General features: G+C 43.4%; 1 protein-coding gene across 4 annotated transcripts in view; it reads right to left on the bottom strand.

The window, feature by feature from the left end:
• Positions 1-8,545: 8,545 nt before the first annotated feature.
• ppp3cb (protein phosphatase 3, catalytic subunit, beta isozyme) overlaps positions 8,546-26,508 on the bottom strand; it is a 44,273-nt gene continuing 26,310 nt past the window's right edge. For 2 of the 4 annotated variants that reach the window (XM_036943187.1, XM_036943190.1), the window contains 9 exons: positions 22,815-22,954; positions 21,964-22,041; positions 21,504-21,598; positions 20,859-20,984; positions 19,622-19,705; positions 19,373-19,457; positions 13,221-13,318; positions 12,277-12,324; positions 8,548-9,401 (listed from right to left, as the gene is read on the bottom strand). In XM_036943187.1, coding sequence (XP_036799082.1) covers positions 9,223-9,401; positions 12,277-12,324; positions 13,221-13,318; positions 19,373-19,457; positions 19,622-19,705; positions 20,859-20,984; positions 21,504-21,598; positions 21,964-22,041; positions 22,815-22,954 — 933 coding nt within the window. In that variant the 3' untranslated portion in view covers positions 8,548-9,222. Of the gene's footprint in view, positions 9,402-12,276; positions 12,325-13,220; positions 13,319-19,372; positions 19,458-19,621; positions 19,706-20,858; positions 20,985-21,503; positions 21,599-21,963; positions 22,042-22,814; positions 22,955-26,508 lie in introns of all 4 variants that reach the window. The other 2 variants (XM_036943188.1, XM_036943189.1) reach the window with 2 other exon arrangements.

Here is a 26,508-nt window from a genome sequence, read left to right on the forward strand (position 1 = left end):
CTGAGGAACAGACATAACAGCACCATGACTTAGTATGAGAGATATAACATAAAAATAATCAGTAAACACCTGTCCCTTTTGTCATTTTCACAACTTCTTGAAAGGTTGCCAGACATTTCAACAGCCATAATCATGAACTAAGTGCCTTGTGTTATATGGGCATTGAATTGGTGAAGGCCTTGTAGGGGAGGAGATGGGGATAAATTACTTCTCCACAGAGAGACATATTGGATAGACCACTTGTGCATTCTTGCCCCAGTAGGCCTTAATGAGGAATGTTATTTTTCTTGTTGTTTGTAGTGTTATCAATAGGCCAAACACTTTGGTAATGACATCATAATGTAATTGTATTATGTGTCTGTGTGTCACACCCTGATCTGTTTCACCTGTCTTTGTGCTTGTCTCCAGACCGCACCAGGTGTTTCCCATCTCCCCCATTATCCTCTGTGTATACATACCTGCGTTTTCTGTTTGTCTGTTGCCAGTTCGTCTTGTCCTGTCAAGTCCTTTCAGCGTGTTCCCGTGTTTCCTGTGCTCTAGTTTTTGTTTTCCTAGTCTTCCCAGTTCTGACCTTTCTGCCTGTCCTTTCCCTGATCCTGCCCACTGTTCTGACCTTTCTGCCTGTCCTGTCCCTGATCCTGCCCACTGTTCTGACCTTTCTGCCTGTCCTGTCCCTGATCCTGCCCACTGTTCTGACCTTTCTGCCTGTCCTGTCCCTGATCCTGCCCACTGTTCTGACCTTTCTGCCTGTCCTGTCCCTGATCCTGCCCACTGTTCTGACCTTTCTGCCTGTCCTGTCCCTGATCCTGCCCACTGTTCTGACCTTTCTGCCTGTCCTGTCCCTGATCCTGCCCACTGTTCTGACCTTTCTGCCTGACTCTGATTTGGATTACGACCCTTTTCCTTCCTTGACTTACCTTTTGCCTGTACTATAATAAACTCTGATACTCGTACTGTCTGCATCTGGGTCTTATCCTGAGCCGTGATAGTACAAACTGGCCATGACTGACCCAGCAGACTCGGATCAGCTCCGCAATGCTGTCTCCTCCCAAGGAGCCACCATGGGAAGCCTGGTTCGTAAGGGGGGAGGGGTCCGGCTAACCGGATGTTTGTCCCAGGCTCTGCCCGTTGCACCAGTCCTAGAATGGGCACATTCCTTGAGACTGACCTGCCATCCAGGCTCCCGTTGGACTCTGGCTTTCATCTGACAATGCTTTTAGTGGCCTTCCATGGTTTCTGATGTCTCCGCATTCGTCGCCGCCTGCACTGTGTGTGCACAAAATTAGACTCTGCGGCAAGTTACGGCTGGCCTTCTTCAACCACTCCCTGTTCCTCACTGCCCCTGGTCCCATATATCCCTGGACTTTGTTACTGGTCTTCCTCCATCAGATGGCAACACCACGATACTGACGGTGGTGGATAGGTTTTCTAAAGCAGCCCATTTTATTCCCCTTACCAAGTTACCCCCAGCCAAGGAGACGGCTCAGCTCATGGTGTAGCACATCTTCTGGATCCATGGACTTCCGGTCGACATGGTCTCTGATTGTGGTCCTCAGTTCTCGTTCTGGAAGACATTCTGCACCCTCATTGGGTCGTCGGCCAGCCTGTCCTCTGGTTTTCACACCCAATTTAACAGCCAGTCGGAGCGAGCCAATCAGGACCTAGAGACATCTCTTTGCTGCCTCGTCTCCGCCAACCCCACCACCTGGAGCCAGCAACTCGTGTGGGTGGAATACGTCCGTAACACCTTTCCCTGCTCGGCCACTGGTCTCTCGTCCTTCGAGTGTTCCTTTGGATACCAGCCCTCGCTCTTCACCGAGCAAGAGGAAGAAGTCAGCATACCCTCCGCCCAGATGTTTGTCCGCCACTGTCACTGTCCCTAGAAGAGAGCCCGGCCATGCTTTTGAAGACCACATCCAGGTATCGGCGACAGGTGGATCGCCACCGGACCCCTGCTCCCCGCTATCGGCTCGGGCAGAGGGGATGGCTTTGCCAGTTTGTCTTGTCCCATCAAGTCCTACCAGCGTGTTCCCATGTTTCCTGTGCTCTAGTTTTGGTTTTTCCTAGTCTTTCCAGTTCTGACCTTTCTGCCTGTCCTGATCCTTCCTGACTCTGGATTAGGACGTTTTGCCTGCCCCTGTACTATAATAACCTCGGATACTCGTACTATCCGCCTCCTGTGTCTGCATCTGAGTCTTAGCCTGAGCCGTGATACCATGTATCTTTCTTAGATTGTCATGTTTCCCCCACAGCTCTCTCTCTGCTGGGATCTCTTGATTTGGCCAATACTGACTGTGTATTTAGAATTATGCTTACCTGTGAGGTCTTCTTGTTGTGACATTGATTGCCATTGCCTTGCACGCTGAAGAAGGGCTCATACTGTATGTCAATGTCAGTTTATTTACTGGAGTGCTGTCCTATTTCTGTTCTGTGGATAATATACCAGGATCCAGCACCCGATTTAAGTTTATAAGGTAGAGTCAAACACGTTGTTTATCTTTTCATTGTTTAATATTGTACAATGTTGGCATAGCAATCAAAGACACATTCTTACATTACTACATAATGGAAAGCCTGATCTTCTGGTCCTCAAGTCAACTACAGGTGAGCAAGTCCTACGATTGGCCAGTGCATGCCTGCATGGGGGGAAGACTGGGAATATGACTATCGTTAATCAAATAAAATGGCTAATCTACTTAAAGGAATACTTCGAGATTTTTGCAATGAGCCCTTAATCTACTTGCCAGACTCAGATTAAATTGTGGACACTATTTGTATGTATCTGTGTCCAGTATGAAGGAAGTACAGTAGTTTCACAAGCCAGTGCTAACTAGCGTTAGTGCAATAACACCCATAGAATTCCAGTCGTTGCACTGCACTAAGGCTAGTTAGCACTGGCTTGTAAAACGACCTAACTTCCTCTAACTTGCTCGGCTCTCTACCCGCTAGGCTACCTGCCATATGAAATCTGTTAAAAAATAATTTTGAAAAGCAAATGTTCAATTAATTCACAAGTCCATCTGACTCTGGGGAAGTAGATAAAGGACCTCATTGCCAAAATCCCAAAGTGTCCCTTTAAGAGAAACCCTCTTTGCTTTGCTTTGCTTTGCATTGTATAAAGTGGAAAGGAAGAGGACCATCTTTATATTAGAATTAGATTGAAGGAAAGAAGAATTATAGTCCAGTAAAACCCATGAACTATTAAATGGTGCCCTGATGTTACCCGTGCACTTCAGAGTAGTGAAAACGACCCACAATACATACATCATCTCCATGACTACATTCTCATACCACATATTACGTCTGGAGACTATCACTGATTCAAATCATATCAAATCAAATTGCATTAATCACATGCACCGAATAGACCTTACAGTGAAATGCTCACTTACGAACCCCTAACCAACAGTGCAGTTTAAAAAAATATGGATAAGAATAAGAAATAAAAGTAGCAGGTAATTAAAGAGCATTCATTCATATATACACAATAAATACATATCTCAATGAGGGAATTGCAGTCCTATAGTCAGATCTAGACACTGAATCATTTGAAGGTTCAGTTCAAATACAGAAAACATTCTTTATTTGTCATTTTTTATGTAGCTTATCTGTTGAGGCTTACCTTTATGTGTTTCGAGTGATCCCAGTTCCAGAACACAGAACAACAGAGACAATTCCAGATTGAAAGAGATTCAAATAGATGTGTGTTGATAGAAAATCAGATGAATAGAGATTATAAATCAGAGCTATCACTTCTCCCTCTCATTTTCCACTTGTGTTCTCACTCTCTCCCTGCTTCCCTTTGTGTTGTACAAATTTGGGTAATAGTTTCAGTTTCAGTTTACAAGAGGCAATATATCCCACACAATGAGCGATAAAGACCAATAGAGCTAAATAAAAAGTGATAAAGACAGAGAGGTATAAAGTTCGCTCTAAACCAATTCCACAGAGAGGGGTTGATGTACTGTACTAGGTAACAGTAGTGGAGCAAGGAGTGGAGGAAGAGGCATGGGTGTTTTTATAACCCAATTTATCACTATTTTAATATACTGCTACAGCTGTCTTAATTAACGTCTCTGATTAACCATACAGTATGTGTTCTTATGATAAACTGTTCGGGAGGTGATTTAACACGTTTCGGTCAACCCACCTCTCTCCAGTCTACTCACACCTTATACATGTGTTATTACACAGCACATCACAGCAAGTACAGTACCTATCCAGGTATGGACTTCTGTATGAGATTAATATTAAACAGGGGTGTCAATTGGGAATGGCCATAAACTAGCTCAACACAAACTATTTGAAATAGGCAACTAAAATCATTCCAATCCTGATTAAAAGGCAAATGCAGTTTAGCAGTGTCAGCTGGTCTGATTTGAATACCATGCGGGACACCTGGGAGCGGGAGGGAAGGCTGTTTGTGTAGCTGGCAACTGGCTGGGTTTGTGGAGAGCAGAGATCTGTATACAATGACGAAATGCTTACATGTATGTCTCCACCCTAACAACGGGAGTCTTCCCAAAGGTGCGAAGGCAGGCGACAAGTTTAGTTCCAAAATAACCCCATAGAAACGCATTGGGATCATTTTGGTCGGATTTTGGTGATAATGAAACGTCTCGTTTAGCCTCTTCCTCTCTGTAGAGCCGCATCGACGCAGCTGCATGAAACGCCAGGACTTTTTCTCAACACATTGCAGAGGTTGCTAAAGACAGCTGTAGTAGATGGCATTGTCTATGTAACGGCTGTTTGACTTGACATTAAACGAAACTATAGTTCTAATCCCGGTGCTGAGCTAGTGCGTAGCAGGCTAATTGTTGTATGACGTGTTTGTAGAATGTTAAATCCCCTATTTCCTGAGGTGAATGAAGCTACAGCGACAAGGTGATCATGGCTGGAGTCAATTGAACTTGTTTTCCTCTTTTCCGAGAAAATAAAGCAAATGTCCAATTCATGAATCAAATTGAAATGTATCCCCTTGATGGATTGGACCCCGACCTTATTATGTCAGGAAGAGCCTGTTGTGTGTGTGTGTGTCCACATGTGGGTGCCTTTCTGTATGCGTTTGTCTGCGTATGAAGGAGTTAATAAACCAGTCAGATCAGCCATGATAAAAGACAGAATTCGACATCCATCCATGTCTGAGGATGTGGGGAGATGACGTGGAAACCGGCCACTAGGGGCAACAGTCAACGCTGTTACCTTCAGGTAGGTTTCGTAGGGCGTTGTGCATGGAGATGCGTAAGCATCTGCCTCTGTTTCAGAAGGTTGCATGTTAGAATCCAGCAAAAGAAACCTTTAAAAATCAGAGTTAATGCCTGACCTTAAACACTTTAACATTTGGAACTGGAACAACTTTGAAATGTGATGTGTGAGAAACATGGATGAACGTCTAACTCTGACGTGAGACAGGCCATAAACAGAAGTATGCCAAAGGTTCATGCATATTTTATTCAAGAGTAAAAAAGTGGTTTGTCCCATGGGGCATGCTTACAGTTTGTGTAATAAAGGAGTCCGAGAGAGAACCATGGCACAAACTATATGGCACGAGGTCTCCAGTAAGTTCACCTCTCAAAATAAAGCACAATGAGACCAAACAAGGATCAGCAAAACGCAAGAGCAATTAGCAGAGAGCTTAAGAATAATGTTAATTATAAATATAATAATGATAATATTAAATAACAAGAATATAATTTAAGAATTAGAGAATACATTTTTCCTTTAAAATGTTTGAGACAACTTCTGTAACTGTGTCTGCTTTTACAGATGAGTTTACCATGCAATCATGCTTTGGCTGCCTGAATGTAAGTCTGTGTCTTTTTATAGTACTGTTATTCATTCACACTATTGTACACTCTTAGAAAAAAAGGTGCTATCTAGTGCCTAAAAGGGTTCTTTGGCTGTCCCCATAGGAGAACCCTTTGAAGAACCCTTTTTGGTTCCAGGTAGAACCCTTCTGAATTCCATTTAGAACCCTTTCCACAGAGGGTTCTTTCTACATGGAACCCAAAAGAGTTCTACCTGGAAGCAAAAAGGGTTCCACCTGGAACCGAAAAGGGTTCTCCTATAGGGACCACTGAAGATCCGTTTTGGAACCGTTTTTTCTAAGTGTAGGTTTCAAAACAACTCCTGCACATCAGAGAAGAGAGGAGCGATAGAGTCACAACGCATGGCACCTCATACAAACGTCTAGTCTGTACAGCATCAAAATAAAACAATACATTAACTCATAATGCAGTCATGAAAAACCTCAAATGAAATAAAAAACGAAATCCCAAAATAAAATAAAAACTGGAAAATGTTTTTTTCACAAATAAATATCATCCCTTAGTTAATTTGAAACAAGAAGATAAAAATAACTTACCATACTGAAACACGGCACAAATAGAATTTCACATTATTATTATCAAATAACTTAATTGCATGCACTGATGCGTTTATAAATGCTTTACAAATAAATAACCTTCTGTTAGTCACTGTTCACACTCAGCCAAAAACACCATTTCATTTTCAAAGTAGAACAAAACAGCATATATAGGGACTTACTCCAGTTACAGCCGACTCAGGTTATAACTGGACAGCACATAAGAGGACACCATAGAAATGGAATGCATAGAACAGACTTCACTCATGCTGATTCTGATTGCATGCCAACAAAACCGCCAATCATAGTTGTTTGTACATTTCAATCTCTGATACAGGTGTCCATTCTATGCTTTATATTTCTATGATTAACTTGGCAGCAATAGAACATAGAAGTGTAGATAGTCCCAGCAAGTAAAATATGTAAAAGTGGTAAAAAGTTGTCCTTAAAACTGAAATAAGATCAGTTTTGGAAATCATCTGACTTGGCAGCAATAGAACATAAGAGTGGAACAGACAGACATTACCCCTAAAACTGTTGAACGATCAGTTTTGTTTATCTGACTTTAGAGGCAGCGTCTACCTGGGTTGTAGTGAGTGTACTGTGAACTCTGTGTGCCACCTCAGCACTGGCTAACTGGCCAGTGGAGCATATTGGCTTAATAGGATGGGAGAACACTCAGGTAATAAGACTGCATTTTGAACCTTCTGACAACTTCATCTTTTCCTTGAAGTTAATAAATAGTATGCTTAATTTCAATGTCCTGTTATTATCATATAGTACTAGTAGCAAAACATATTGGAAAGCACTACCATGTATGTTTGCAGATGAAAATGGCATTCAAATTTCACACGCAGATGCAAACGCATACACCAATAAACTCACAGCCGCCATGACAACTATCCATCTCCCTATCTAGATATCTTATCAAATAAAATGAATGAAGTAAACCACCGACAGGGCTGACACAACTTCCTGTTTTAAAATGAGAAGAGGACACTGTAAATCACGGACAGGTAGTACCTCCACCGCATGCCACCTTAGCCCCCGTTGACCTCTCACCTACATGCCTCCACTCCCCAATCCCCACCCTTCCCCTGTCCCAACACAACAGAAAGGTAACATCTGTCCCTCAGTCAGCCCCACCCTCCCTCTGCCCCCAACATAACAGAAAGGTAACATCTGTCCCCCAGTCAGCCCCACCCTCCCTCTGCCCCCAACATAACAGAAAGGTAACATCTGTCCCCCAGTCAGCCCCACCCTCCCTCTGCCCTCAACATAACAGAAAGGTAACATCTGTCCCCCAGTCAGCCCCACCCTCCCTCTGCCCCCAACATAACAGAAAGTTAACATCTGTCCCCCAGTCAGCCCCACCCTCCCTCTGCCCCCAACATAACAGAAAGGTAACATCTGTCACCCAGTCAGCCCCACCCTCCCTCTGCCCCCAACACAACAGAAAGGTAACATCTGTCCCCCAGTCAGCCCCACCCTCCCTCTGCCCCCAACATAACAGAAAGGTAACATCTGTCCCCCAGTCAGCCCCACCCTCCCTCTGCCCCCAACATAACAGAAAGGTAACATCTGTCCCCCAGTCAGCCCCACCCTCCCTCTGCCCCCAACATAACAGAAAGGTAACATCTGTCCCCCAGTCAGCCCCACACTCCCTCTGCCCCCAACATAACAGAAAGGTAACATCTGTCCCCCAGTCAGCCCCACCCTCCCTCTGCCCCCAACATAACAGAAAGGTAACATCTGTCCCCCAGTCAGCCCCACCCTCCCTCTGCCCCCAACATAACAGAAAGGTAACATCTGTCCCCCAGTCAGCCCCACCCTCCCTCTGCCCCCAACATAACAGAAAGGTAACATCGGTCCCCCAGTCAGCCCCACCCTCCCTCTGCCCCCAACATAACAGAAAGGTAACATCTGTCCCCCAGTCAGCCCCACCCTCCCTCTGCCCCCAACATAACAGAAAGGTAACATCTGTCCCCCAGTCAGCCCCACCCTCCCTCTGCCCCCAACATAACAGAAAGGTAACATCGGTCCCCCAGTCAGCCCCACCCTCCCTCTGCCCCCAACATAACAGAAAGGTAACATCTGTCCCCCAGTCAGCCCCACCCTCCCTCTGCCCCCAACATAACAGAAAGGTAACATCTGTCCCCCAGTCAGCCCCACCCTCCCTCTGCCCCCAACATAACAGAAAGGTAACATCGGTCCCCCAGTCAGCCCCACCCTCCCTCTGCCCCCAACATAACAGAAAGGTAACATCTGTCCCCCAGTCAGCCCCACTACACAATTAGAACAGAACATTATCTCTTTGTTTTGCATTGGAGTGTTCCAGAACGTCCAGTAGAGTGTTCCGTAGTGTAGTGTGGTCAGGTGGTCAGGTCAGGGGTCTGTAGTAGTGTGTGACCAGGTCAGGGAGTGATGGAACCTGCAGCACAGTTTATCCGATAGGAGGTCTGATCCATCCATGGCACAGTCTTGTCAAACGGGTAGAGAGAAGGGCTGGGGAGCAACAGGCCAGGGGAGGGGGAGGAGGATGGTGTGTGTACCATTACTGTGTACGTGTAGGTCTATATGTTGACTGTGTGTTCTGTATGATCCTTGTTTAAGTGCATGTCTAAGTATGTTTACCGTAAGTGTGTTTTACTTTAAGTGTGTAAGTCAAATGTGTGTATGTGTGGGTGTGTACCTTATATCTGTGTGTATTAGTGTTTATGTATAAATGTGTGTATGTGTGGGTATGTACTTTATATCTGTGTGTATTAGTGTTTATGTATAAATGTGTGTATGTGTGGGTATGTACTTTATATATAAGTGTGTTTATTAGTGTTTATGTATAAATGTGTGTGTGTCCATCACTGTATATTGCTGTTGTTGTCGGTGCCGTTGGGCTCCCCCATGTTCATGCGGCCCATGGAGACACCCACACTGTTGACGGCGTCACGCCGAGGGGGCATGCGCTCGTTGATCCGGTCCAGACCCTTGGCCTCCGCAAAGCTATTGATCTTATGTTGAGGAGAGAAGCCTCGGATCGCTGGGGAGGCAGACCACAACTCAGTTACAGACTCATCTAATACACACACACATATCCTCACGCTCGTGTAATACAGTGCCTTGCGAAAGTATTCGGCCCCCTTGAACTTTGCGACCTTTTGCCACATTTCAGGCTTCAAACATAAAGATATAAAACTGTATTTTTTTGTGAAGAATCAACAACAAGTGGGACACAATCATGAAGTGGAACGACATTTATTGGATACTTCAAACTTTTTTAACAAATCAAAAACTGAAAAATTGGGCGTGCAAAATTATTCAGCCCCTTTACTTTCAGTGCAGCAAACTCTCTCCAGAAGTTCAGTGAGGATCTCTGAATGATCCAATGTTGACCTAAATGACTAATGATGATAAATACAATCCACCTGTGTGTAATCAAGTCTCCGTATAAATGCACCTGCACTGTGATAGTCTCAGAGGTCCGTTAAAAGCGCAGAGAGCATCGTGAAGAACAAGGAACACACCAGGCAGGTCCGAGATACTGTTGTGAAGAAGTTTAAAGCCGGATTTGGATACAGAAATATTTCCCAAGCTCTAAACATCCCAAGGAGCACTGTGCAAGCGATAATATTGAAATGGAAGGAGTATCAGACCACTGCAAATCTACCAAGATCTGGCCGTCCCTCTAAACTTTCAGCTCATACAAGGAGAAGACTGATCAGAGATGCAGCCAAGAGGCCCATGATCACTCTGGATGAACTGCAGAGATCTACAGCTGAGGTGGGAGACTCTGTCCATAGGACAACAATCAGTCGTATATTGCACAAATCTGGCCTTTATGGAAGAGTGGCAAGAAGAAAGCAATTTCTTAAAGATATCCATAAAAAGTGTCGGTTAAAGTTTGCCACAAGCCACCTGGGAGACACACCAAACATGTGGAAGAAGGTGCTCTGGTCAGATGAAACCAAAATTGAACTTTTTGGCAACAATGCAAAACGTTATGTTTGGCGTAAAAGCAACACAGCTGAACACACCATCCCCACTGTCAAACATGGTGGTGGCAGCATCATGGTTTGGGCCTGCTTTTCTTCAGCAGGGACAGGGAAGATGGTTAAAATTGATGGGAAGATGGATGGAGCCAAATACAGGACCATTCTGGAAGAAAACCTGATGGAGTCTGCAAAAGACCTGAGACTGGGACGGAGATTTGTCTTCCAACAAGACAATGATCCAAAACATAAAGCAAAATCTACAATGGAATGGTTCAAAAATAAACATATCCAGGTGTTAGAATGGCCAAGTCAAAGTCCAGACCTGAATCCAATTGAGAATCTGTGGAAAGAACTGAAAACTGCTGTTCACAAATGCTCTCCATCCAACCTCACTGAGCTCGAGCTGTTTTGCAAGGAGGAATGGGAAAAAATGTCAGTCTCTCGATGTGCAAAACTGATAGAGACATACCCCAAGCGACTTACAGCTGTATTCGCAGCAAAAGGTGGCGCTACAAAGTATTAACTTAAGGGGGCTGAATAATTTTGCACGCCCAATTTTTCAGTTTTTGATTTGTTAAAAAAGTTTGAAATATCCAATAAATGTCGTTCCACTTCATGATTGTGTCCCACTTGTTGTTGATTCTTCACAAAAAAATACAGTTTTATATCTTTATGTTTGAAGCCTGAAATGTGTCAAAAGGTCGCAAAGTTCAAGGGGGCCGAATACTTTCGCAAGGCACTGTACACACACAATGTAGTTACAGTGCACTTGCTACCAGGGTTGAGGTGAATTCCATTTAAATTCCAGTCAATTCAGGGAGGTACATTGAAATTCCATTTCCAAATCTCTTCAATGCTTAAAGAACATTTAGAATTTGGTTTACTTTCTGAATTGGCTGAAATTTAAATGGAATTGATCCCAACCCTGCTGCTACATACAAGATAAGCAATTCCTACACACGATAACCAGTTTAGTGCACGATAAGAAATTCCTACACACGATAACCAGTCTAGTGCACGATAAGAAATTCCTACACACGATAACCAGTTTAGTGCACGATAAGAAATTCCTACACACGATAACCAGTCTAGTGCACGATAAGAAATTCCTACACACGATAACCAGTTTAGTGCACGATAAGAAATTCCTACACACGATAACCAGTTTAGTGCACGATAAGAAATTCCTACACACGATAACCAGTTTAGTGCACGATAAGAAATTCCTACACACGATAACCAGTTTAGTGCACGATAAGAAATTCCTACACACGATAACCAGGTTAGTACAAGATAAGGTTAGTACAAGTCTTGTGTTTTTTTTACAATGTGGTCGATCATGGAACATCACATTTCCAATGCAAAACTCCACAAGCTCCACACAGCACAAAACCAAATAGCAGGGGTTGTGTATGGACGATGTATTTGTGTAGGGATGATGTATTTGGGAGGCAGGGTAGCCTAGTGGTTAGAGCATTGGACTAGTAACCGGAAGGTTGCAAGTTCAAACCCCCGAGCTGACAAGGTATAAATCTGTCATTCTGCCCCTGAACAGGCAGTTAACCCACTGTTCCTAGGCCGTCATTGAAAATAAGAATTTGTTCTTAACTGACTTGCCTAGTTAAATAAAGGTAAAACAAAAAATGTGTGTAGGGACAATATTAGAGTTATCGTAGGGTCAGATTCCTCCCCCAGCCGACACACACTCATGATTAGTCACTTTGTCGTACTGTGTGGGGAAGTCTGTGTGTGTGTGAGGCAGAGAAAGAATAAGAGTCATGCTTCACCATGAGCAGTGCTGTTAGAAGAGCTCAATGCATTGTGGGTAAGTGTATGGCATAGATGGGTCACCATTCCTCATCCCCCTCTTTCATTATCTCACACACACACTCACTCTAATTGTTGATGAATGAGGGAATTTACCTTCTGAGTCCTCAACAGGATCGATGGCTTCAATGGCCTCAATGGTAGCTGAGGATGGCGAGAGAGATGGAGGAAGGAAGAGAGTGAGAGTGAGAGAAGGGTGAGGGTTATTCATGCAAAACCCTCACAGCAGCACTGCAGCCTTCAGTGCTGAGGGTGTCTGGTGTTAGCACATTCATTAGCTAGCGTTAGCTCACACACACATATACCAGGCTATAAGTACTATCAGCTGTAGTGAGGTGAGGAGTGACGGAGTGATTGACAGAGGACGAACATGGAATAGAGGTAGAGAGAGCGTTAGAGAGAGGCAGAGCGAGGCAGAGAGAGAGGCAGAGCGAGAGAGAGGCAGAGCGAGAGAGCAAGAGTGAGGCAGAGCGAGCGAGAGAGAGGCAGAGCGAGCGAGAGAGCAAGAGGCAGAGCGGCAGAGAGAGAGAGACGCAGAGCGAGAGAGTGAGGCAGAGCAGCAGAGCGAGAGAGGCAGAGCAAATTAGAGGGAGACAGAGACAGTCAGGCAGAGAGACAGAGACAGAGCTGGAAAGAGAGGCAGAGACAGAGGGAGAGAGAGGCAGAGAGAGAGGCAGATGCAGAGAGAGAGGCAGAGAGAGGCAGAGGCAGAGAGAGGCAGATGCAGAGAGAGAGGCAGAGGCAGAGAGAGGCAGACGCAGAGAGCGGCAGACGCAGAGAGCGAGGCAGAGGCAGAGAGAGAGGCAGGGGCAGAGAGAGGCAGACGCAGAGAGCGAGGCAGAGGCAGAGAGAGAGGCAGAGGCAGAGAGAGAGGCAGAGGCAGAAAGATAGGCAGATGCAGAGAGAGAGGCAGACAGAGAGAACGTTTGTGAGAAAGTGGGAATGTGTGTGTGGGCCTGTTTGCCAGTGTCTGTATGTGTGTGGAGGGGTGTGTATATGTGTGTGTGTGTGTGCGTGCGTGCGTGCGTGTGTGTACTCACCGCTCTGCAGAGTCTGCTTGCCTCCAGACAGAACTCCGCTGGGCAGCATGCCAGTGGGTGTCAGTCCCTTCAGGGTCAGTACGTTCTCACTCTCCTCCCTAAAACACACACACACATACATTAGAAACGAACATACACAGTCTCACATGCTTCTACACACATTCGGACACTTGCAGTGCCTTGCAAAAGCATTGATCCCCCTTGGCATGAAGTGAAATGAAAAAAATAACTTTCATAAAAAATTAAAACCTGAAAAGTGGTGCATACATATGTATTCACCCCCTTTGCTATGAAGCCCTAAATAAGATTACAACCAATTACCTTCAGAAGTCATATTATTAGTTACATTTTTTATTTTTATTTTTTATTTCACCTTTATTTAACCAGGTAGGCCAGTTGAGAACACCTTTATTTAACCAGGTAGGCCAGTTGAGAACACCTTTATTTAACCAGGTAGGCCAGTTGAGAACACCTTTATTTAACCAGGTAAGCCAGTTGAGAACACCTTTATTTAACCAGGTAGGCCAGTTGAGAACACCTTTATTTAACCAGGTAGGCCAGTTGAGAACACCTTTATTTAACCAGGTAGGCCAGTTGAGAACACCTTTATTTAACCAGGTAGGCCAGTTGAGAACACCTTTATTTAACCAGGTAGGCCAGTTGAGAACACCTTTATTTAACCAGGTAGGCTAGTTGAGAACACCTTTATTTAACCAGGTAGGCTAGTTGAGAACACCTTTATTTAACCAGGTAGGCCAGTTGAGAACACCTTTATTTAACCAGGTAGGCCAGTTGAGAACACCTTTATTTAACCAGGTAAGCCAGTTGAGAACACCTTTATTTAACCAGGTAGGCTAGTTGAGAACACCTTTATTTAACCAGGTAGGCCAGTTGAGAACACCTTTATTTAACCAGGTAGGCCAGTTGAGAACACCTTTATTTAACCAGGTAGGCTAGTTGAGAACACCTTTATTTAACCAGGTAGGCCAGTTGAGAACACCTTTATTTAACCAGGTAGGCCAGTTGAGAACACCTTTATTTAACCAGGTAAGCCAGTTGAGAACACCTTTATTTAACCAGGTAAGCCAGTTGAGAACACCTTTATTTAACCAGGTAGGCCAGTTGAGAACACCTTTATTTAACCAGGTAAGCCAGTTGAGAACACCTTTATTTAACCAGGTAGGCCAGTTGAGAACAAGTTCTCATTTACAACTGCGACCTGGCCAAGATAAAGCAGTGTGACACCAACAACAACACACATGGAATAAACAAATGTACAGTCAATAACACAATAGAAAAGTCTATATACAGTAAAGTATATAATGTCCACATACAGTGGGGCAAAAAAGTATTTAGTCAGCCACCAATTGTGCAAGTTCTCCCACTTAAAAAGATGAGAGAGGCCTGTAATTTTCATCATAGGTACACTTCAACTATGACAGACAAAATGAGAAAAAAAATCCAGAGAATCACATTGTAGGATTTTTAATGAATGTATTTGCTAGAGAGCATTTGGATGATCCAGAAGAAGATTGGGAGAATGTCATATGGTCAGATGAAACCAAAATAAAACTTTTTGGTAAAAACTCAACTCGTCGTGTTTGGAGGACAAAGAATGCTGAGTTGCATCCAAAGAACACCATACCTACTGTGAAGCATGGGGGTGGAAACATCATGCTTTGGGGCTGTTTTTCTGCAAAGGGACCAGGACGACTGATCCGTGTAAAGGAAAGAATGAATGGGGCCATGTACCATGAGATTTAGAGTGAAAACCTCCTTCCATCAGCATGGGCATTGAAGATGAAACGTGGCTGGGTCTTTCAGCATGACAATGATCCCAAACACACCGCCCGGGCAACGACGGAGTGGCTTCGCAAGAAGCATTTCAAGGGCCTGGAGTGTCCTAGCCAGTCTCCAGATCTCAACCCCATAGAAAATCTTTGGAGGGAGTTGAAAGTCCATGTTGCCCAGCAACAGCCCCAAAACATCACTGCTCTAGAGGAGATCTGCATGGAGGAATGGGCCAAAATACCAGCAACAGTGTGTGAAAATCTTGTGAAGACTTACAGAAAACATTTGACCTCTGTCATTGCCAACAAAGGGTATGTAAACAAAGTATTGAGATAAACTTTTGTTATTGACCAAATACTTATTTTCCACCATAATTTGCAAATAAATTCATTTAGAATCCTACAATGTCATTTTCTGGATTTTTTCCCCTCATTTTGTCTGTCATAGTAGAAGTGTACCTATTATGAAAATTACAGGCCTCTCATCTTTTTAAGTGGGAGAACTTGCACAAGCCCAGAGCCCCAGAGTCTGCAACACCACTAAGCAGAGGTGGCAGGTAGCCTAGTGGTTAGAGCGTTGGGCCAGTAACCAAAAGGTTGCTAGATAGAATCCCTGAACTGACAAGCTAAAAATGTGTCATACTGCTCCTGAACAAGGCAGTAAACCCACTGTTCCTAGGCCGTCATTGTAAATAAGAATTTGTTCTTACCTGACTTGCCTAATTCAATAAAGTTATTTTTTTTTAAAGCAAGGGGCACCATGAAGACCAAGGAGCTCTCCAAACAGGTCAAGGACAAAGTTGTGGAGAAGTACAGATCAGGGTTGGGTTATAAAAAAGAATATCAGAAACTTTGAACATCCCACAGAGCATTGTTAAAAAAAGGAAAGACAACATCCTTACCTTCGCAGCGAGGAAAAACATCCTTTTACAGTGGATTAGTGATAAGGTTCCTTCTATTAAAGATTGGCATAAGATACTATTTGAATGGGTGCCTCTGGAATATCTGACATGTACATTGCATTCTAAAACAGACCAGTTCTACAAAGTATGGAAACCTTATCTAAATTGCCTAGAACCTGAGGTATCAGCTATTATGCTGCAAGGATTCTCTTAGAATGGCAAGGATCTATGTATTTCAGAACTACACTGTACGTTCCATGTGTGGAACCTAACCTCTTGGTTTAAACTGAGCTTTTTTGTTTAATTTCTGTTTGTAAGTTTGTTTAAAATGTATGTATTGAGAGACGCAATGATGGTGATTGGGTGAGAGAAGCACCGAGCGGGAATAGGAAAATGGTGTACGTATGTATGGGTGTGTATGTGTGCGTGCGCGTATATGTGTGCATATGCATGGGTGTATGTATGTATATGTATGTATGTATATATGTATATATATATACAGTGCCTTGCGAAAGTATTCGGCCCCCTTGAACTTTGCGACCTTTTGCCACATTTCAGGCTTCAAACATAAAGATATAAATCTGTATTTTTTTGTGAAGAATCAACAACAAGTGGGACACAATCATGAAGTGGAACGACATTTATTGGATATTTCAAACTTTTTTAACAATTCAAAAACTGAAAAATTGGGCATGCAAAATTATTCAGCCTCTTTACTTTCAGTGCAGCAAACTCTCTCCAGAAGTTCAGTGAGGATCTCTGAATGATCCAATGTTGACCTAAATGACTAATGATGATAAATACAATCCACCTGTGTGTAATCAAGTCTCCGTATAAATGCACCTGCACTGTGATAGTCTCAGAGGTCCGTTAAAAGCGCAGAGAGCATCATGAAGAACAAGGAACACACCAGGCAGGTCCGAGATACTGTTGTGAAGAAGTTTAAAGCCGGATTTGGATACAAAAAGATTTCCCAAGCTTTAAACATCCCAAGGAGCACTGTGCAAGCGATAATATTGAAATGTAAGGAGTATCAGACCACTGCAAATCTACCAAGACCTGGCCGTCCCTCTAAACTTTCAGCTCATACAAGGAGAAGACTGATCAGAGATGCAGCCAAGAGGCCCATGATCACTCTGGATGAACTGCAGAGATCTACAGCTGAGGTGGGAGTCTCTGTCCATAAGACAACAATCAGTCGTATATTGCACAAATCTGGCCTTTATGGAAGAGTGGCAAGAAGAAAGCCATTTCTTAAATCCATAAAAAGTGTCGTTTAAAGTTTGCCACAAGCCACCTGGGAGACACACCAAACATGTGGAAGAAGGTGCTCTGGTCAGATGAAACCAAAATTGAACTTTTTGGCAACAATGCAAAACGTTATGTTTGGCGTAAAAGCAACACAGCTGAACACACCATCCCCACTGTCAAACATGGTGGTGGCAGCATCATGGTTTGGGCCTGCTTTTCTTCAGCAGGGACAGGGAAGATGGTTAAAATGATGGGAAGATGGATGGAGCCAAATACAGGACCATTCTGGAAGAAAACCTGATGGAGTCTGCAAAAGACCTGAGACTGGGATGGAGATTTGTCTTCCAACAAGACAATGATCCAAAGCATAAAGCAAAATCTACAATGGAATGGTTCAAAAATAAACATATCCAGGTGTTAGAATGGCCAAGTCAAAGTCCAGACCTGAATCCAATCGAGAATCTGTGGAAAGAACTGAACACTGCTGTTCACAAATGCTCTCCATCCAAACTCACTGAGCTCGAGCTGTTTTGCAAGGAGGAATGGGAAAAAAAATTCAGTCTCTCGATGTGCAAAACTGATAGAGACATACCCAAAGCGACTTACAGCTGTAATCGCAGCAAAAGGTGGCGCTACAAAGTATTAACTTAAGGGGGCTGAATAATTTTGCACGCCCAATTTTTCAGTTTTTGATTTGTTAAAAAAGTTTGAAATATCCAATAAATGTCGTTCCACTTCATGATTGTGTCCCACTTGTTGTTGATTCTTCACAAAAAAATACAGATTTATATCTTTATGTTTGAAGCCTGAAATGTGGCAAAAGGTCGCAAAGTTCAAGGGGGCCGAATACTTTCGCAAGGCACTGTATATATATATATACGCATAGATATGTGTAAGTGGGTGCTGTTTTTCTTGTTTTTTTCTGTGTGCTTTGTCTCTATTGTTGTATCTCTTAATAGGGCTGAAAATAGTAAAATTCCAATAAAAATACTGTTACAAAAAAAAAGAAAAAAGGAAAGAGTATGGCACCACACAAACCTGCAAAGAGAGGGCACCACACAAACCTGCAAAGAGAGGGCACCACACAAACCTGCAAAGAGAGGGCACCACACAAAAAGAGGGCTGCCCACCAAAACTCACAAACCAGGCAAGGAGGGCATTAAATCAGAGAGGCAACAAAGAGACCAAAGATAACCTGAAGTAGCTGCAAAGCTCCACAGCGGAGATTGGAGTATCTGTCCATAGGACCACTTTAAGCCGTACACTCCACTGAGCTGGGCTTTATGGAAGAGTGATCAGGAAAAAAGTCATTGCTTAAAGAAAAAAATAAGCAAACACGTTTGGTGATCACCAAAAGGCATGTGGGAGATTCCCCAAACATATGGAAGAAGGAAGGTACTCTGGTCAGATGAGACTAAAATTGAGCTTTTTGGACATCAAGGAAAACACTATGTCTGGTGCAAACCCAACACCTCTCATCACCCCGAGAACCATCCCCCACAGAGAAGCATGGTGGTGGCAGCATCATGCTGTGGGGATGTTTTTCATCGGCAGGGACTGGGAAACTGGTCAGAATTTAAGGAATGATGGAGGACACTATATACACAGGGAAATTCTTGAGGGAAACCTGTTTCAGTCTCCCAGGGATTTGAGACTGTGACGGATGTTCATCTTCCAGCAGGACAATGACCCTAAGCATACTGCTAAAGCAAAACTTCAGTGGTTTAAGGGGAAACATTTAAATGGCTTGGAATGGCCTAGTCAAAGCCCAGACCTCAATCCAATTGAGAATCTGTGGTATGACGTAAAGATTGCTGTACACCAGTGGAACCTTTCCATCTTGAAGGAGCTGAAGCAGTTTTGTCTTGAAGAATGGACAAAAATCCCAGTGGCTAGATGTGCCAACCTTACAGAGACATACCCCAAGAGACTTGCAGCTGTAATTACTGCAAAAGGTGTCTCTACAAAGTATTGACTTTGGGGGGGTGAATAGTTATGCACGCTCAAGTTTTCCGTTTTAACGATTCCGTTATCGTTTCACAATAACAAATATTTTGCATCTTCAAAGTGGTAGGCATGGTGTGTAAATAAAATGACACAAACCCCCCAAAAAAATCTATTTTAATTCCAGGTTGTAAGGCAACAAAATAGGAAAAATGCCAAGGGGGTGAATACTTTCATAAGCCTCTGTAAATATAAACTCACTCACCGTAAAACTTGGAACATTTTGGCCATCTTCCCTATGGCACGGATCTTGTTCCTGATCACCTCTTTCCTAGCTGCCGCTGCATTGGCTGGAGGGAACCAATCACAGAGGAGTAAAACATGGGACACCAATAACAAGGAAGTGAAAAGGAAGGTTGAATAGACATAAAAATGGAACCAATCAAAGTGTCTGTGTCCCATTTGGGATGTAACAGGTCTTCCCATGTGTATCTATTTATAAAGATATGATTACCATCATAGACCTCTTCCTCTCCGTCATTCTCCATGAGCTCATCATCTGAACAGATACTGAGAACATTCACCAGCATCTCTGTCACTGTGGAGCGAGAGAGAGGGCACAGTCAATATGAGAGAGAGACTCTGAAGAAAAATGTATATTGTTTGCAGATGATCTGTTGCATCTGTCCCGAGCCCAGAGGGCCTACAGCAGCACCTAGATCTTCTGCACAGATTATTTCAGACCTGGGCCTTGACATTGAATCTCAGTAAGACAAAAATAATGGTGTTCCAAAAAAGGTCCAGAGAGAGAGAGAGAGAGTTAGTCACAGAGTGAGATTCAGAGAGAGAGAATAAGAGAGAGGGTCAGAGAGAGAGAATAAGAGAGAGGGTCAGAGAGAGAGAATAAGAGAGAGGGTCAGAGAGAGAGAGAGTTACAGAGTCACAGAGTGAGATTCAGAGAGAGAGAATAAGAGAGAGAGAATAAGAGAGAGGGTCAGAGAGAGAGAATAAGAGAGAGGGTCAGAGAGAGAAAATAAGGGAGAGGGTCAGAGAGAGAGAGTTAGTCACAGAGTGAGATTCAGAGATAGAGAATAAGAGAGAGGGTCAGAGAGAGAGAATAAGAGAGAGGGTCAGAGAGAGAGAATAAGAGAGAGGGTCAGAGAGAGAAAATAAGGGAGAGGGTCAGAGAGAGAGAGAGAATAAGAGAGAGATTCAGAGATAGAGAATAAGAGCGAGAGAGATTCAGAGAATAAGAGAGAGGGTCAGAGAGAGAGAATAAGAGAGAGGGTCAGAGAGAGAAAATAAGAGAGAGAGATTCAGAGAATAAGAGAGAGGGTTGGAGAGAGAGAATAAGAGAGAGGGTCAGAGAGAGCGAGAGAGAATAAGAGAGAGATTCAGAGATAGAGAATAAGAGCGAGAGAGATTCAGAGAATAAGAGAGAGGGTCAGAGAGAGAGAATAAGAGAGAGGGTCAGAGAATAAGAGAGAGAATAAGAGGGTTGGTCAGAGAGAGAGAGTAAGATAGAGGGTTGGTCAGAGAGAGAGAATAAGAGAGAGAGATTCAGAGAATAAGAGAGAGGGTCAGAGAGAGAGAATAAGAGAGAGAGAATAAGAGAGAGGGTCAGAGAGAGAAAATAAGAGAGAGGGTCAGAGAGAGAAAATAAGAGAGAGGGTCAGAGAGAGAGAATAAGAGAGAGGGTCAGAGAGAGAGAATAAGAGAGAGAACATATTCAGAGTGGTCGTTTTCCCCACCTTTCTCTCCAACGAAGGGCAGGGACCAGGTGAAGACATCCATGAAGTTGGGCAGCCAGTAGGGATGAGGGGAACAGTTGAACTGCCGGATGTTCATCACGTTGTTCTCATACTTCAGAACCGCCGCTGTGAGAGAATGAGAGAGGGCAGGCCTGTTACACACTGTCTGTCTGTCTGAGGGCAGGCCTGTTACACACTGTCTGTCTGTCTGAGGGCAGGCCTGTTACACACTGTCTGTCTGTCTGAGGGCAGGCCTGTTACACACTGTCTGTCTGTCTGAGGGCAGGCCTGTTACACACTGTCTGTCTGTCTGAGGGCAGGCCGGTTACACACTGTCTGTCTGTCTGAGGGCAGGCCTGTTACACACTGTCTGTCTGTCTGAGGGCAGGCCTGTTACACACTGTCTGTCTGTCTGTCTGTCTGAGGGCAGGCCTGTTACACACTGTCTGTCTGTCTGAGGGCAGGCCTGTTACACACTGTCTGTCTGTCTGTCTGTCTGTCTGTCTGTCTGTCTGTCTGTCTGTCTGTCTGTCTGTCTGTCTGTCTGTCTGTCTGTCTGTCTGTCTGTCTGTCTGTGTGTGTGTGTGTGTGTGTGTGTGTGTGTGTGTGTGTGTGTGTGTGTGTGTGTGTGCGCGTGTGCCTGACCTTTGTTGTTGTAGACGTCCAGGTAGTTAGGTGCTGAGAAGATGGTGATGAGGGAGGGGAAGCCTGTCGTCTGACTCTTTCTGTACATCCGGTACCTGAACAGGGAAACGGTCGAGGGATTGGGATACGGAGTAGAGTTACATAGATTGGGGATTCAACCGTCAGGGGTGTAGGGTTAAATATATGGTTGTTGTGTGGTTAAGTTCGCCTTGACGATGGATAACTGTTTATAAATTGACTGATTTGATTATGAAACCTTGCGCTGCTGTATCGGTGGACTGAACCGTTTGTGTTGCCATCACAACCCCCACCCCTGGATCAATCAACACACACTGGGGTGGACAGGTGAATGTTTTAAAGGTAATACATTAGGTTAGAGCCCTTTAATGTCACTCTGTCACTCACCATGTGAAGAATGACAGTTTGTCAATGACCCAAAAAGAAGTAGGACTTCTCTTACCCAGAATCCTGCGCTTCATGTGCTCTGATGACAGACAATAAGTTGTTGGTCTGTAGAAACTCACACACCGCAGGGTAACTGGAGAGAGAGCGAGAGAGAGAGAGTGTTAGTGTCTCTCTGTGTAAATCAAAACATCATAGTGAAGTAGCCAAACTATGCTGTGTATGAATCAATGTGTGTGTACATGAGAGCAAGAGACATTTGATTCTGAACACCCCTGCACTATATCAGACGAGGATAGTCTGAAACAGTTTACATTGAATGACCACCAGGGGTCATCATTGAGCCCCTAATAAAAACAGCAGAACCAGATCTAGTAGGAGGGCACTGTATGTTTCTCAGTAGACTGGTGTAGGCTCCATATTGTTTAGCACCATATAATAACAACAGTCTCAACTATCCATCACGTCAATCCTCTGGTCTCTCATTTTATTCATCTCTTTTTCCTCCCTCACTCCCCCTCCCTCTTGCTCTCTTTCCCTCACTGTATCTTAATATCACTCCCCAATCTGGCAGTAGTAGCCAGTCGTCATGGAAACAGAACGGTGCAGTCTCCCTAGGGATTGTGGGATATGGCTTAGCGCTGAAACTGTGTGTGTGGATCTGTGAGATAACTGGCCAGTGTTACAGCTGTTCCACAAATCCAAATGTTTCTTTGGTTGTTGGATCTCTGAATCAGCTTGTAGTCAACTAGTACAACATGTTTCCCCTCCTTCATCTCCCCTCCAGTACCACACCTTTCTCCTGTACATCACGCCAACAGATCACACTGGATCTCACCTGCGTTAGAAGTGTGTGTGTGTGTGTGTGCCTGCGTAGGTGCGTCGCCGTGTCAGTGTCTCTGTGTTTACCTGTAGAAGTAGGAGCAGCCCCTGACGGTGTTGTGGCCGAAGTATTCTTGTGTCTTCTCGTTGCCAAAGTCCTCCAGTGGGTCGGCCCACAGCAGGTCACACATGGGTCCGAACGCTGGAGGCTCCTTGAACCTGTCCAGCTGGATTATAGAGACAATGACAACACAACAGATATATACACTGAGTTCACCAAACATTAAGAACCCCTTCCTAATATTTAGTTAGGCCGGACTCTACAAGGTGTCAAAAACGTTCCACAGGGACGCTGGTCCATGTTGACTCCAAAGCTTCCCACAGTTGTGTCAAGTTGGCTGGATGTCTTTTGGGTGGTGGACCATTCTTGATCCATGGGAAACTGTTGAGCATGAAAAACCCAGCAGCATTGCAGTTCCTCACACACTCAAACAAGTGCGCCTGGCACCTACTTCCATACCTCGTTCAAAGACCCTTAAATATTTTGTCTTGCCCATTCACCCTCTGAATGGCACACATACACAATCCAAGTCTCAATTGTCTGATGGCTTATAAATCCTTCATTAACCTGATTCCTCCCCTTCATCTACACTGATTGAAGTGGATTTAACAAGTGACATCAATAAGGGATCATAGCTTTCACCTGTAGTCACCTGGTCAGTCTGTGTCATGGAAAGACCACTGTTCTTCATCTTTTGCCCACTCAGTGTACAATGATACATACATGTATAGATACGTACATGTATAGATACGTACATCTATAGATACGTACATCTATAGATACGTACATGTATAGATACGTACATCTATAGATACGTACATGTATAGATACGTACATCTATAGATACGTACATGTATAGATACGTACATCTATAGATACATACATCTATAGATACGTACATGTATAGATACGTACATCTATAGATACGTACATCTATAGATACGTACATCTATAGATACGTACATGTATAGATACGTACATGTATAGATACGTACATCTATAGATACGTACATGTATAGATACGTACATCTATAGATACGTACATCTATAGATACGTACATCTATAGATACGTACATGTATAGATACGTACATCTATAGATACGTACATGTATAGATACGTACATCTATAGATACGTACATGTATAGATACGTACATCTATAGATACGTACATGTATAGATACGTACATGTATAGATACGTACATGTATAGATACGTACATCTATAGATACGTACATCTATAGATACGTACATGTATAGATACGTACATCTATAGATACGTACATCTATAGATACGTACATGTATAGATACGTACATCTATAGATACGTACATCTATAGATACGTACATCTATAGATACGTACATGTATAGATACGTACATCTATAGATACGTACATCTATAGATACGTACATCTATAGATACGTACATCTATAGATACGTACATGTATAGATACGTACATGTATAGATACGTACATCTATAGATACGTACATCTATAGATACGTAAATGTATAGATACGTACATCTATAGATACGTACATGTATAGATACGTACATGTATAGATACGTACATGTATAGATACGTACATCTATAGATACGTACATGTATAGATACGTACATCTATAGATACGTACATCTATAGATACGTACATGTATAGATACGTACATCTATAGATACGTACATCTATAGATACGTACATGTATAGATACGTACATCTATAGATACGTACATGTATAGATACGTACATCTATAGATACGTACATGTATAGATACGTACATCTATAGATACGTACATCTATAGATACGTACATCTATAGATACGTACATGTATAGATACGTACATCTATAGATACGTACATGTATAGATACGTACATCTATAGATACGTACATCTATAGATACGTACATCTATAGATACGTACATGTATAGATACGTACATCTATAGATACGTACATCTATAGATACGTACATCTATAGATGTACGTATCTATAGATGTACGTATCTATAGATGTATGTATCTATAGATGTACGTATCTATACATGTACGTATCTATAGATGTACGTATCTATACATGTACGTATCTATAGATGTACATGTACATGTATACATGTACATGTATAGATACGTACATGTATAGATACGTACATGTATAGAAACAGTGCATTCAGAAAATATTCAGACCCCTTGACTTTTTCTATATTTTGCTATGTTACAGTCTTGTTCTAAAATTGATTAAATAGTTCCCCCCCCCCCCCCCCCCTCATCAATCTGCACACAATCACCCCATAATGACAAAGCGAAAACAGGTTTTTAGAAATTGTCCAGAAGCCACTCTTGCATTGTCTTGGCTAAGGGCTTAGGGTCGTTATCCTGTTGGAAGGTGAACCTTCACCCCAGTCTGAGGTCCTGAGCATTCTGGAGCAGGTTTTCGTGAAGGAAATCAATCCTGACTAGTTTCCCAGTCCCTACTGCTGAAAAACATCCCCAAGCATGATGCTGCCACCACCATGCTTCACCATAGGGATGGTGCCAGGTTTCCTCCAGACGTGACGCTTGGCATTCAGGCCAAAGAGTTAAATCTTGGTTTCATCAGACCAGAGAATCTTGTTCCTCATGGTCTGAGAGTCTTTAGGTGCCTTTTGGCAAACTCCAAGCAGGCTGTCATGTGCCTCTTACTGTGGAGTGGCTTCCGTCTAGCCACTCTAGCATAAAGGCCTGATTGGTGGAGTGCTGCAGAGATAGTTGTCCTTCTGGAAGGTTCTCCCATCTCCACAGAGGAACTCTGGAGCTCTGTCAGAGTGACCATCGGGTTCTTGGTCACCTCCCTGACCAAGGCCCTTCTCCCGAAATTGCTCAGTTTGGCCGGGCGACCAGCTCACCAGTATTGGTGGTTCCAAAATTCTTCAGTTTAAGAATGATGGAGGCCACTGTGTTCTTGTGGACCTTCAATGCTACAGAAATGTTTTGGTACCCTTCCCCAGATCTGTGCCTCGACACAATCCTGTCTCGGAGCTCTATGGACAATTCCTTCGACCTCATGGCTTGGTTTTTGCTCGGTCAACTGTGAGACCTTATATAGAAAGGTGGGTGCTTTTCAAAATCATGTCCAATCAATTGAATTTACCACAGGTGGACTCCAATCAAGTTGTAGAAACATCTCAAGGATGATCAATAGAAACAGGATGCACCTGAGCTCAATTTCGAGTCTCATAGCAAAAGGTCTGAATTTTTATGTAAATAAGGTATTTCTGTTTTTTATTTTTAATAGACTAGCAAACATTTCTAAAAACCTGTTTTTGTGTTGTCATTATGGGGTATTTAGTGTAGATTGCTGAGGATTTGTTTGTATTTAATCCATTTTAGAATAAGGCTGTAACGTACATTTTGGGGGGGAAAAGTCAAAGGGTCTGAATACTTTCTGAATGAACTGTACATGGAATAAAAATGTATTTACACAAGAGATAACTAGAACACACAGAAATGAAGAAGCCAGTTCTTTATATCTCCCAACTGGACCACAGAAAAAACAGAATACACAGAGAGAGAGAGAGAGAGAGAGAGATAAAGAGGCAGAAAGAGAGAGATATGAGACAGAGAGAGAGAGAGAGCGATATATGAGACATAGAGCGAGATATGAGACAGAGAGAGAGATATGAGACAGAGAGAGAGAGATGAGAGAGAGATATGAGACAGAGAGAGAGATATGAGACAACGAG

Source organism: Oncorhynchus mykiss, chromosome 14 (assembly GCF_013265735.2).
Source record: "Oncorhynchus mykiss isolate Arlee chromosome 14, USDA_OmykA_1.1, whole genome shotgun sequence".
In the NCBI taxonomy this organism is placed as follows: Eukaryota; Metazoa; Chordata; class Actinopteri; order Salmoniformes; family Salmonidae; genus Oncorhynchus; species Oncorhynchus mykiss.